General features: G+C 45.4%; 1 protein-coding gene across 1 annotated transcript in view; it reads left to right on the forward strand.

The window, feature by feature from the left end:
• Nucleotides 1–6102: 6102 nt before the first annotated feature.
• Nucleotides 6103–13670, forward strand: part of HDGFL3 (HDGF like 3) — a 76207-nt gene continuing 68639 nt past the window's right edge. Inside the window, exon 1 of the mRNA XM_055556038.1 lies at nt 6103–6586. Within this exon, the coding sequence (XP_055412013.1) occupies nt 6503–6586 (84 nt within the window). The 5' untranslated portion in view covers nt 6103–6502. The remainder of the gene's footprint in view (nt 6587–13670) is intronic.

Below are 13670 nucleotides of genomic sequence, written 5' to 3' on the forward strand. Positions count from 1 at the left end.
CTCAAGAGTCTTCTCCAACACCACAGTTCAAAAGCATCACTTCTTCGGCGCTCAGCCTTCTTCACAGTCCAACTCTCACATCCATACATGACCAAAGGAAAAACCATAGCCTTGACTAGACGGACCTTTGTTGGCAAAGTAATGTCTCTGCTTTTTAATATGCTATCTAGGTTGGTCATAACTTTCCTTCCAAGGAGTAAGCGTCTTTTAACTTCATGGCTGCAGTCACCCTCTGCAGTGATTTTGGAGCCCAAAAAAATAAAGTCTGACACTGTTTCCACTGTTTCCCCATCTATTTCCCATGAAGTGATGGGACCAGATGCCATGATCTTCGTTTTCTGAATGTTGAGCTTTAAACCAACTTTTTCACTCTCCACTTTCACTTTCATCAAGAGGCTTTTGAGTTCCTCTTCACTTTCTGCCATAAGGGTGGTGTCATCTGCATATCTGAGGTTATTGATATTTCTCCGGGCAATCTTGATTCCAGCTTGTGTTTCTTCCAGTCCAGCGTTTCTCATGATGTACTCTGCATATCAGTTAAATAAGCAGGGTGACAATATACAGCCTGGACGTACTCCTTTTCCTATCTGAAACCAGTCTGTTCTTCCATGTCCAGTTCTAACTGTTGCTTCCTGACCTGCATACAGATTTCTCAAGAGGCAGGTCAGGTGGTCTGGTATTCCCATCTCTTGAAGAATTTTCCACAGTTTCTTGTGATCCACACAGTCAAAGGCTTTGGCATAGTCAATAAAGCAGAAATAGATGTTTTTCTGGAACTCTCTTGCTTTTTCCATGATCGACTGTTACCTTATGACCCTTTTTATTTCTTTTTTCTTTTAAATATTTAATTAATTAATTAGTCTGTGTGGGTGCATCTTAGTTGGGGCACACAGGATCTTTAGTTGTGGCGTGCAGAATCTAGGTCCCCAATCAGGGTTGGATCCCAGGCCCCCTGCATTGGGAGCGTGGAGTCTAAGCCACTGGCCCACCAGGGAGATCCTGACCCTTTCTCTTTCAAAGAATGTGAGAGTAGTTCTTCTGGGATTGGGTCAGAGGACATCGGAGAGATACCTCTAGTGGCAAAAGTGGTAGAAACGAACTCTGATGAAAAGTCCAAGGAGCGCAGTTCTGACATACTGAGTGTGTGTGTAACACAAAAATTTCCCAACTTGGTTTCCACAGTTATTTTCACCACACCATGTCAACAAAGACAACAATAGAAACTAAAATTTAATGAGTACTCACTATGTGCCAGGCACTGTTTCAACTGCTTTAGATATATCATCTCATATAAAACTTTGGGTGGAGGAATAGATTACAGGTAATTGAAGCAACATGGAATGGATGGATTGGTGGATACGATTTGAAGGAACTGTTAAAAGAATTTTATCAGGAAGATGAGCCAAGATATGAAAGGAGAAGGTAAAAACAGGACAGAGTTGACAAAAATGTGTGGAGGTGTGTGTGAAGATATGCTCAGATAATACCCTCAGACGCTCAGTAGTGTCCAGCTCTTTGCAACCCCATGGACTGTAGCCTGCCAGGCTCCTCTGTCCGTGGGATTTTGCAGGCAAGAATACTGGAAAGAGTTGCTATTTCCTTCTCCAGGGGATCTTCCTGATCCAGGGATCAAACCTGCTTCTCCTGCACTAGCAGGCAGATTTTTTACCACTGAGCCACCTGGGAAGCCAGGTGAGTGAAAAGAGGAGTGGCAAAAGACAGATCAGGTAGCCAAGGACAGGGAGATGCAGGAGCCCATTGGGATTTGAGGATGCTGAAATCAAGAGATCACAGGAAGCTGTGAATGGAGATCTTTCCAAGTTTCAAGTAAAATTAATATGTCTATTTTGACACAGCAAATAGACCAGCTCTTGAGGCCACACTGAGTAAAATAAAATATATCAGACTCTTTTAATGGTTTTAGTGGTTCTCTAAAGGGTTACTTATTATCTGTTAAATATTTGAATAGAGCATTGTTCTGGAATAGCCACAGGAACAATCCTTTGCAGAAAAGCGGAGGAACCAGTCTGAAAGCTCTGTCTGCAGTGAAAACCATACAGCAATGCTTCATTCCTGGCAAAACTGTGTTGACAAGGTGGTCTGCATCAAACCTGGGTGCAAAACCCCCCGGGCTCCCAGCCAAGCACATGAGGAGATTCCCAATGACCAGTCAGAGGGAGCCTATAGGGGATCCCATGTGCGTACATCATTAATCTGACTTCATAGGGCACAAGAGGCAGGCAAAAGTGTGTGCTGAGCAGCCAGGCCAAGGCTCAATTAAATAAAAATAAATAAATAAATAAATTAGTAGGAACCCCCTGCCAAAAGAAAACCCACCAATGTACCTATTATCAGCCAGCTTAAAACACATTAGAGCCTCATGTGCCCCTCCCTCTTCATACCCCTCCCCCCACTTTCAAAGGTAACCACTCTTCTGAGTTTTGGGTTAAACACTCACTTGTATATGTGTCTGCCGGTGTGTGTGCTTTAATAGTCTTACCCTACATGTATGTATCCGTTTAAATAAATTGTTTGCCTTTTTTGAACTTAAAAATATATATATATATATATGTTATCCTTTGTGATTTAACATTTAAGACATTCTATAAGAAAACGCACTGTTCCATCAATTGAGGTAAATGCAGTAATAATTCTACCTTGGATTCAGTGGCCATTTTGATTGTTGTCTCAAAAAAAGACAGCAATAAGTATATGCCTATATGTCAATCTTCAAAATCAATTAAAAAGTATTTGTTTAATGTTAAAAAAATAAAACAAAAAATACATAAAACCAAAGCCTAGACTGGGAGAAGTCTCCACGTTATTGATTTAACCAACTCCCTCCATTAAGTTTCCTTTTCTTGGATTCTGTCTTAACCACTCTACTGGCTTCTTCTAATAACAAACTCAAATTTCTCCGATCTTTAAAACCAGCCAAACAATCGCACAGAATAACTCTCCTCCATACTTTCAGCTACTCCTTCTCCACCGCTGAGAATGAGCTGTCTACACTTCTTGCCTTCACATTTTCACCTTTCACTCATATCTCAAGCCACTGCTCTCTGGTTTCTTCTTATCACCATTTCAGTGAGGCAGTTCCCAACAAGGACACCAAGTACTTAATCATCAGATTAAACGGCACCATCTCCCTCCTTATCTTGACCTCCCTGTGGCATATATCTGGACATCTCCTTCCTTCTGAAAATTCTTTAATTCTTTGGTTCCTAAGGATATGGCAACCCACTCCAGTATTCTTCTCTGGGAAATGCCATAGACAGAGGAGCCTGGCAGGCTACAGTCCATGGGGTCGCACGACTCAGCAACTAAACTACCATCTCCACCACAGGACCACACAGGATCTCCTCTTTTTCTGCCTGACCCTTAGATGTTGGTGTTACCAGGCTCCATCCTTGCCACTGCCTTTCTCATTCTGCATGGTCTTCTAGAACCCCTCTCATGGTTTCAACCACAACCTACCTATTGAAATGACTCCCATCTCTGTGTTCTACCTTGACTACTTCCCCTGAGCTATATATTCATCTCTCCACTAAAACATCTCTCTCTGGATGCCCCGTGAAATCTCAACACACAAAACCACTCATGATCTCATCCCCCAAACTGCCCATTCTTCATGGATTTCCTCATCTCAGTGAATGTCAAAATTAATCATCCCATTGCTGAAGCCAGAAACCAGAAAATAGTTTTTGACTCCTCCTTTTTCCTAGCTACTGGCCGCCCAGTGAGTCAGCAAGCCCTGTTTCAGCCCCTGTCTTCTCTGTCTTGGAGAGAGGTCCCCTCAACTGAGCTCCTGCCTCCAGGCTCTCACCCTCAAATCTACCTCCACACAGGCCAGCAGTCTAGAAATCTGTCTAAACCCAAACTATGATCGTGTCCCTCTCCTATTTAAAGTCCTCCCATGGCTTCCAACTGACAACCTTTCCCCCTCTCATTTCTCTGCCTTAGTTCCAGTCTGTGCCCACAAGGAGGGAGGACCATTTGGGGAGAGCAGCCAACAGTCAGGGCTTTGGCAGCTGGTCAGAGGGATTTGAGTTTGGCATAAGACGATATAGGAACCATTCACAGGTTCAAAGGCAGGGCATGATGACATAATGACACAATGACAGGTACACATGACAGTCCTACAATGGGATACACATGAGCAGGCTGCTGTAGACTGAATGTATCCTCCCAAAATTCATGTTAAAACCTAATGCTCAATGTATTTGGAAGTGGGACCTTTGGGAGGTGATTAGGTCATGAGGATGGTGTGTGTGTGTGTGTGTGTGTGTGTGTGTGTGTGTGTGTGTGTGCTCAGTCGTGGCTGACTCTTTTGTGACTTCATGAATTGTAGCCCGCCAGGTTCCTCTGCCCACCAGGCTCCTGTGCCCGTTGAATTTTCCAGGCAAGAATACTGGAGTGGGATCCATTTCCTACTCCAGGGATCTTCCCAATCCAGGGATCAAACCTGCATCTCTTGCATCACCTGCATTGGCAGGCAGATTCTTTACCACTACCGCCAAGTGGGAATCCCCATGAAGACGGAGGCCTCATCAATGAGATTAAGAGACCCCAGAGAGTTTCACCCTCCTCCCCTTTACCCCTCAACCCATATAGTAACACGAAGAAAAGACTATTTTTTGTGAAACAGGAAGCCGGCCCTCGGGAGACAACTGAATTGCTATGCCTTGATCTTGGACCTCCCAGCCTCCAGGACTGTGAGAAATAAATTTCTGAGGTTTGTTTGAAAGTCACCCAGCCTATAGTAATTATGATACTTTGTTATAGCAGCTCTAAGGGACTGACACAGGCAACAGAGGCAAAAGGACTTAGTCTACAGCTAGAAAAGAGGAAAATGTAGGACTACTGAGGAAGGGTAAATATTTCAAAAGGAAAAATCACCAGATACAAGGAGTAAGGGAATGCCGTTAGCAGATAAAGTCAAGCACTACTAAAGTAAACAATCCACAGGAAGTCTAGAGAATTTAACGCCCCATTATCCGAAGCCCTGGATAAAAGAACAAGAACAGGGGTTAAAACACACACACACACACACACACACACACACACGGTTCTACAGGGCGAGTGAGGAAAGCCGATGCTGGGAGAAACTGTAGGAAAGCCTGGGAGAGGGACAGACACAAGAAAGGCAAGAAGCTGAGGACCAAAGTCCGTTACACTCAGGAGCCGCGGCAGCCGACTTCTTAAAGGTGAGCTTCAGGATGAAGAAAGAAGCAGCATCATTCATTCGTTCTTTAGGCAGATTAAAAAACAAAAACTCTGTCCAAAATGTTGCCAGGATTGGAAACGAGTGACCTGCCAGAAGTCCCTTTCACAAAACTCCAGGCCTGGACGGCGGACGCACCGAAAGTCATAACCGCTGACGGACTCTGAAGTTACGGAGATCCGAGTTCGAATCCCGACTGTCCGGCTCGGCGAATTAGAAAACCTTCGGTGACTTCGGTTAAATGGCTTGCCCTGGGTGGGTCACACCGCATTGTGAAGGGCAGACCTAGGGTGAGACCCCCCTCCACAAGGTCGCTGACCCCAGACCGGTGCTTCTTCCATCAGCCTGATGCTCTGGGGGGCGGGTCCCCTCGCGCGGCCGGCCCCCGGCCTGGGGCGCCTTTGTGCCCCCCTCACCCGAGCGCACTCATAGAAGCGGCCCGCGCGGGGGGGCGGGGGAGCTGGGCGGGAGATCTGTCAGCGGGAGGTGGATGTGGGACTGGGGGGCTGGTGGGAGCGCCCCCGAGGTGGCGCGGACCTGTGGGGAGGGGGGCGGCCAGGTGGTGATTGGCTGGGCTGCGGCTGGCAGTTCCCGGCCAAGAACAAAAGAGAGCGGGCGGCGGGCGGCCTCCGGAGTAGGCGCTGCTGCCCGCCCGGCGCGGGCTTCGGTGCTGGGGGAGGACGTACCTACCACCCGCCCGCCCGCCCGCCCGCCGAGCAGCCGGGCTGGCGCGCTCGGTTTCTGCGCGAAAGCCGGCCGTGTACCTAGGAATTAACCGGCCGGCGCTAGAGGGGAGGGGTGGGGAGCGGGAAGTGGGGTGAGGGGGGGGGATGCTGAGCGCGCGCGAGAACAATAATAAGATCGTGTTTGCGGTCGCTGCCCGAGGAGGATTCGGAGGAGGCGCGAGGCCCGGTGCTCGCGCCGCGCCCGGGAGCCCGGGAAGGAGGCCGGCGGCGGCGGCGGCATGAGGCAGGCGACGCGGCGCCTGTGAGCAGCGCGCGGCGGCGGCGGGGACCTCGGCGCGGGCAAGAGCCGAGCGGCCGGGGGCTCCCCTCCCCCGCTGCCGGGCGGTGATTTGCCGGGCCTGCTGAGCCCCCCGCCCACTCCCTCGCCTCAGCCGCCGCCTCGACGCTTCCCCTCGTCGGAGCGGCCGCTAGTCCGCCCGCCCGCCCGGCTCGAGGCCCGCGGGGAGCGCGGCGCAGTCCGTCGGCCCGCGGGGGGGCGGCCTCCCGGCATCTTCGCGGCGCCCAAGGACGACCAGGAAGGGGAGCGGCAGGGATGGCGCGTCCGCGGCCCCGCGAGTACAAGGCGGGCGACCTGGTCTTCGCCAAGATGAAGGGCTACCCGCACTGGCCCGCCCGGGTGAGTACGGCGGCGGCGCGCGGGCCCGCCCGCCCACCATTTTCCCCTTCATGATGGCGCGCCCGCCCCCTTTCCCCATCGCCTCAGCCCGGAGCGCGGAGCCCGCCGCGAGCGGCCGACTGCGGCCGGGGCTGAAGGCTCGGGCGGCGCTGCGCAGAGAGAACTCGGCCGCGCCGGAGGCGAGGGTTCCCGCGGGCCGCGCCCGCACCCCGCGAGGGCGGCCATCCTTCCGCCCACTTTCGAAGGCGGCTCCGGCCCCTGCAGGCCAGCTGCTGCCTTCCTCCCGGAAAGCCGGCAGTGACTGGGAGCCCTTCGCCGGGAAGCGGGCCTGGAGCAGAGGCATCGCCCGGGGCAGGGTGGTTGGCGGACTCGGCGGTCTCGGGGCGAACGTCGGGGCACGTAGGGGAGCGTAGTGCAAATGGCTGTCCGCGAGCCGGCGGGCGCCCGCGGCGTCGATCCTGGAAAGGGGCAGTGGTCATTCCGAGCCAGCGGCAGCCTCTTGGCAGTCGTTCATCCATCTCTCAGGGCATCCTTCGCCATCCAGACTTGTTGAGTTTTCCCTGAGCGCGATTCTGGGTGCCCCGCCTGCTCTATCATTGTCCTGGGGTACGAGCATCCCTGGTACCCCTGCTTCTTTTAAACCGACACCGAATAGTTGGGAGCTGGCAGCTTGGCACTGGCTAGTGGGTCCCGGAAGCTCCTCATGCCTTTTCACCTCCATATTTGTTTTAGGTCAGATTCCAGACCTCATCCTTGGCCCCCCACCTCAGTCCACAATAGCTCTCTCTTCTCATAAGCAGGGTTGTCGCTGTGCTCTTTCTCTAGAAAGCATCTACATGTAATACATAACATTAAATTTTTTTACCAGGCCCTTTACTAGCATGTGTGCTTTGTGTTTTAAAATCAATCCCTTTTACTTTTATAATAGTTGGTAGTTAATTTCTTGACATAAGAAATGTAGTGGAAAGGAGGGTCAAGGCATGTTCAAGTCTGAATTGGCATCCTTGAGGAATAGAAGTAGACATGGGAAATAGTGGTAGCATAAATATGAATGAAAACTCTAAAAATGTTGTATTATATGCAAGTGAAGATACCCGAGACTCCTCCCCCGCCCCCCCCCCCAATACACCCATTCACAAAAAGAAGTGATATCATGGGTGGCCAGACTGAAATTTAGTGAAGTTGAAGTAATGGACGGACATAATCCTTTTTTTTTTTTTAGTTTCTCATGATTGTAAAATAGGAAGAACACTGGGTCAGGAATTGGGGGACCCTGGCATCTGGTCTGGGCTCTGTTACGGGCTGGTCATCTGAACTGTCTGAATATCCGTTTCTGCAACTATAAAATGATCATCTCTAGGATTTCTTCCAACACTAACAACCTCAGATTTCAAGGGGAAAAAAACAGTCTCATTCAGATTCTATGAGGCTGTGCAAGTAACTTTTATCCATATCTGAACTGTAGGCTGTCCTTAAATAAGGCAAAGTTCATGGTAGAATAATAGGTTATTTTTTCATATATATATATATATATATATATATATATATGGCAAGATTTGTTACTTTAAGAGTTCTTTGGAGAATCCCTTGAATATACTCTTTAAGTAAGAAATAAACAGTTAAGGGCACATATGTTTGGGCATAGTCAAAGTAAATTAAAAGTTATCATCACCAGTTGGTCATTTTCTTGTAACACAATGGCTTTCTTTAATCTTACCTTTGAAAAAGATTTCCTGAGAGTCAGAAAGAAAATAGACTTAAAATTTTATTAACATGCTGCTTGCATAGGTTGGCCACCTGTAGTGATTTTGAAACAAGTGCTGCAGAAGTGGTCCTAGTTGTATATTTAATTGTACATAAAATTCCTAGGAGTTTTAACTCCATACCAAGGGAAAATGGAAAGTAAAATGAGGGAGTAAAGTCAATTACATTGTTAGATAAGATGCAGTAAATAAAGGGGGAAAATCTGTGTCTGTTCACATTTAGCAATGAGTTCCTCAAGGAAAGGACCTAAGTCTCCCTAATTTTCTAAAATATTTTATAGTGAGTGGCATGCTGTAATTTCCAAATAAAGGTAAAGGTTAGAAAAAGAAGAAGGAGCTATTTGGGTCTCTGCTCTTCTTTAGTTACAGTTGAATGTGTCAGTGTTCTCATTTTATTTTCTTCCCAATTCTAGGAGATAGTATCCCCACTTTACATCTAGCTATAGCTTTGTAGATGATGTTATTATAAAATACTTACAGGGAAAAAATCCTAATTATTCAGATTTCAATACTATTGCTTGATATGAAGGCCAGCCCTGCTGGAATTCTGTATGGCCACAAGGAATCAAACACAGGAAGAACATGGGGGAAACAGTTTTTTTCAGGCTATGGGGAGGAGCTTTCTAATAGAGCTGATCCACGTGGAATGAAGAAGTGACTTCTCTGCTGTAGAGAAGACATTTGTTTTAGTTCTAGGAAACCCCTTATGAGGAATGTGAGCCAAGAGAATTCAGACCTCTGGTAAATTTGATCGGGTTGGTTTCAACTTTTGGCTGGGCTTCACACTGCATCCTGGCGCGTGTTTTGTAGTCTTTCCAAGTTTCTGTTTACTAGTCTGTAAAATAGGGATAATTCTCACCTCAAAGGTATAGTGTATGTAAAAACACTAAGCAGTGGTATTGAATGTTCCTTCCTTTTTTCCTTTTTGAATTTCTAACTTTTCCCCTATATCACTGCTGCTGCTGCTGCTGCTGCTAAGTCGCTTCAGTTGTGTTTGACTCTGTGCGACCCCATAGACGGCAGCCCATCAAGCTCCCTGTCCCTGGGATTCTCCAGGTAAATTTGTTTCTTGTCCAACATTTTATCATGAAAATTTTCAAATCTATGGAAAAGTTTAAAAAAATTGTACAGTGAACAGCCATAATATATCTTACCACCTAGATTTCCACACTTAACATTTTCCTATATTTGCTCTATTTGTTTATATATCCATCCCTCTAGGTGTATAGCAGTCCATCTTATTTTAATGCACCTCACAGTAAGTTGCAGCCATCATTATAATTTACTCCTACACAGTTGAGCATGTGTATCGTTAACTCAGTACAGTCAGTTCAGCCGCTCAGTCGTGTCCAACTCTGCAACCCTGTGGACTATAGCCCACCAGGCTCCTCTGTCCATGGAATTCTCCAGGCAAGAATATTGGAGTGGATTGCCATTTCCTTCTTCAGGGTATCTTCCTGACCCAGGGATCAAATCTGGGTCTCCCACATTGGGGGCAGATTCTTTACTGTCTGAGCCACCGTATATAGCTTTAAAAATTAGAAGTTCATTTATGCCCGAAGATAAACTAAATTAATACTAAAAAATAGTTGTGCTAAAATGAGTTTCTGAATCTTTTTGATTATGTACATTGGTTAAAAAAAAAATTGAGCACGGTCACCTCTAATATGTGTACATTTATTTTAAAATTATATATACATATTCTTTGCACTATTATCTACATTGTAAAATAAATGCAAAAAGAAACTAATAGGGATGACATGATTTAGAGGATATTTTGTGTTTTAAAATTCTTATTGGCAAAATGTCATTAATAGTACTAAATTAAGTTTATATTTTTAAAAGTTGGAATTTTTGGAATTTTTTTGCCTACTTCTTATGAAATCTGACTAGAATGTCAGAGTTTTTAATCTTCTAAAGAAATAAAGAATTGTCAGGTTGGCCATTTCCTTGCTTGCTTGTGCTTATATTATTCATGTCATCTTTGTAGGACCAGTGTAGGGGTTTCCCTTGTGGCTCAGATGGCAAAGAATCTGCCTACAGTGCAAGAGACGCAGGTTCGATTCCTGAGTTGGGATGATCCCCTGGAAAAGAGAATGGCAACACCGTACAGTATTCTTGCCTGGAGAATCCCATGGACAGAGGAACATGGTGGGCTGCAGTCCATGGTGTCGCAGAGTCATATATCACTGAGTGACTGAGAGCTTTTGCAGGACTCCTTTAGCTAGCCTGTTCATTTAGGGAGAATTCTGTTTGTAGTAGATGTCCCATAATTGTGCTCAGCCAGGCACACACAAATGACAATAAGTAAACATAACCATCTAAATAAACACACTAATGTTAATTTATATATTAAATGTTAGTAAAGTTTACTTTTTGGGCAAAAGAATAAGAAACTAGAATAGGAATTGTACTATTTTCTTCTCATACCTATTAAAATCATCTTGTGTGTTTCCTGAGGTGTGAGAAATCTGCTTATGTTACTCCCCTAAAAGAAGCAATACCAAAAAATGTCTTAAAGCTCTTTGTTTCAACTAAAGAGCTTTTTAAAATTAAACTTTATGTGAAAATTCTCAAACATTGTTAATAGAGTAAACTGATACAATCACTTTAGAAAACTGCCCTGATCTATGGCAACCTTGTGACATATGCCAACCTCGTGACCTAACAGTCTGTTCTAGGCATATATCCAAGAGAAATGAGTGTTTATGTCCACCAGAAGACTTCTACAGCAATACTCATAATAGCAGCTTTATCCATAAAAGCAGAAGGTTGAAAACAACCCAGATGCCCATCAACACAAGAACAGTTAAGCAAATTTGTAGTATATTTGTACAGTGAAGTACTACTCAGCCATAAAGAGGAACAGACTACTAATGCCCACAAAAATATGGATGAATCTCAAAAATACAAGATTGAGTGAAAACAGCCAGATAGATACAAGAGAGTACATTCTGAATGATCCCATGATATTCAAAAACAGGCAAAACTGATCAGTGGTCATCAGTCTGTGGTAGGTGGAGGTGATGGTAGGGTTACTGACTGGTTGTTGTTGTTCGGTTGCTAAGTTGTGTCCGACTCTGTGACCCCATGGATTGCAGCACACCAGGCTTTCCTGTCCTTCACTATCTCCTGGGTCTCAAACTCTTAAATGTCCATTAAGTCAGTAATGCCATCCAACCATCTCATCCTCTGTCACCGTTGACTGGGAGGAGGCACTGGAAATGTTCCATACCTTGATCTGGGTTTGTACATATGTAAAAATTTATCAAACTTGCACATTTGGGGTTTTTGCACTATTGCATATATAATGGGGCTTCTCTGGTAGCTCAGCTGGTAAAGAATCTGCCTGCAATGCAGGAGACGTGGGTTCGATCCCTGGGTTGGGAAGATCCCTTGGAGAAGAGAATGGCTACCCACTCCAGTATTCTGGCCTGGAGAATCCCATGGACTCTATGGTCCATGAGGTCGAGAAGAATTGGACACGACTCAGCAACTTTCACGTATATAATGCCTCAATTAAAAAAGAGAAAACATGCACTTTGTATGAGGTGAGGAAAAGAAAAATGTAATACTCCAAGCTTTTTCATGGATTAAATTTCGCCCTTCTTAGCTTTCAATAAGAAATGTTTTCCTTTAAGGCTTCAGTCCTACAATATTACATCTTCCTATTCCCTTTTGACTATTTGAGAAACTTCATTTATTACTTCATAACTTTCTCTTGAGGCTTCTTTTTAGTTCTGTGTTCTACGTCTGTCTTTTGTTTAACTGCACTAGAGTCTTTCTGTTCCTTTCATAGTTAATCATTCATTACTCTTCATATTTTTGATCTAGTGATCAACCTCTCACTTGTTAAAACTCAAATACAAGAATAAAGCATTTGACTTACCCATCTACAACAGTTCAAAGAGCTGTACTTTTTTTGAGCACCTACTCTATGTAAGGTGCTGTACTAGGTATATTTTTTCATTTTTATACCAACAGGTTAAACTTGCAGCAATTTAAAAATACTATAATTGAATGATTAAAGTGATATACCATGCATGCTAAGTTGCTTCCATCAGATGTCCAACTCTTTGTGACCCTATGGACTGTAGCCTACCAGGCTCCTCTGTCCATGGGATTCTCCAAGCAAGAAGACTGGAGTGGGTTGCCATATCCTACTCCAGGGGATCTTGCCTACCCAGGGATCGAACCCAGGTCTCTTAGGTCTCCTTCGCTGGCAGATGGGCTCTTTACCACTAGTGCCACCTGGGAAGTGGTACCATACCCTCTATTAATGTGCATACCGGTTGGGAATTTTCAGTTTCTAACTCAGCACTTTGCTGGTTTCTTTGTTTGTTTTTCCTTCGACAATAGACTGCTAGGTTATGAACCTAGCAGGTTTATTTCTAGAGACCAGACTACATGTTTTCAGAGAATCAGTTGAGCCTTAAATTCTTCTTAAGCTCAACATAAAGTAAGGTGTTTATAATCTTTATTACTTTTGTCCTGAGTTCATGGAGGTCCATCATTGGTTCATTCCTCATGTAGAGTGGCCAGAGGCTCATGCAGCCTTTCCCTGAGAGACTGTATTCGCATCGCCAAGGAACTGGCACACTGTCTCATTTTCTTCTGTTCAACCCTGGGAGCAGATCAATAACTTAAATTCTCACTACCAACGTTTTCCATTGCTTCCTTTTCAACCAGGTGAATCTGTTTCTGTCATATCGCCTTTGGAATGCCCTAATGACTACAGGGAGGCCTGCTGCTGCTGTTGCTGCTAAGTCGCTTCAGTCGTGTCCAACTCAATGTGACCCCATAGACTGGACTATGCAGCCCACCAGGCTCCCCGGTCCCCAGGATTCTCGTGGGTTGCCGTTTCCTTCTCCAGTACATGAAAGTGAAACGTGAAAGTGAAGTCGTTCAGTCGTGTCCAACTCTTAGCGACCCCATGGACTGCAGCACACCAGGCTCCTCCGTCCATGAGATTTTTCAGACAAGAATACTGGCGTGCTGCAATTTATGGGGTTGCAAAGTGTCGGACATGACTGAGTGACTGGACTGACTGACTGAATTGAATGACTACTTGTTGCCCCATGATTAGAAAAATATTAATTCTCTTAGCTTCATTATATGAGATAGTGTTTGATTCTTTTGGAAAATGATGGTTTAAAATGATATATGACTTTGTTGAAAATGCCTTTTAGCCTTAGAAAAACATTATAGACTTAATAAGTATAGTAGGCATAACAAAGGAAGAGCCCAAATCTTCCTATTTGTTGGAGAAAGATTTTCTATTGCAGAAGAGTCTACAGGTGTTTGATCAAAATATGGCCCAC

Source organism: Bubalus kerabau, chromosome 19 (assembly GCF_029407905.1).
Source record: "Bubalus kerabau isolate K-KA32 ecotype Philippines breed swamp buffalo chromosome 19, PCC_UOA_SB_1v2, whole genome shotgun sequence".
In the NCBI taxonomy this organism is placed as follows: Eukaryota; Metazoa; Chordata; class Mammalia; order Artiodactyla; family Bovidae; genus Bubalus; species Bubalus kerabau.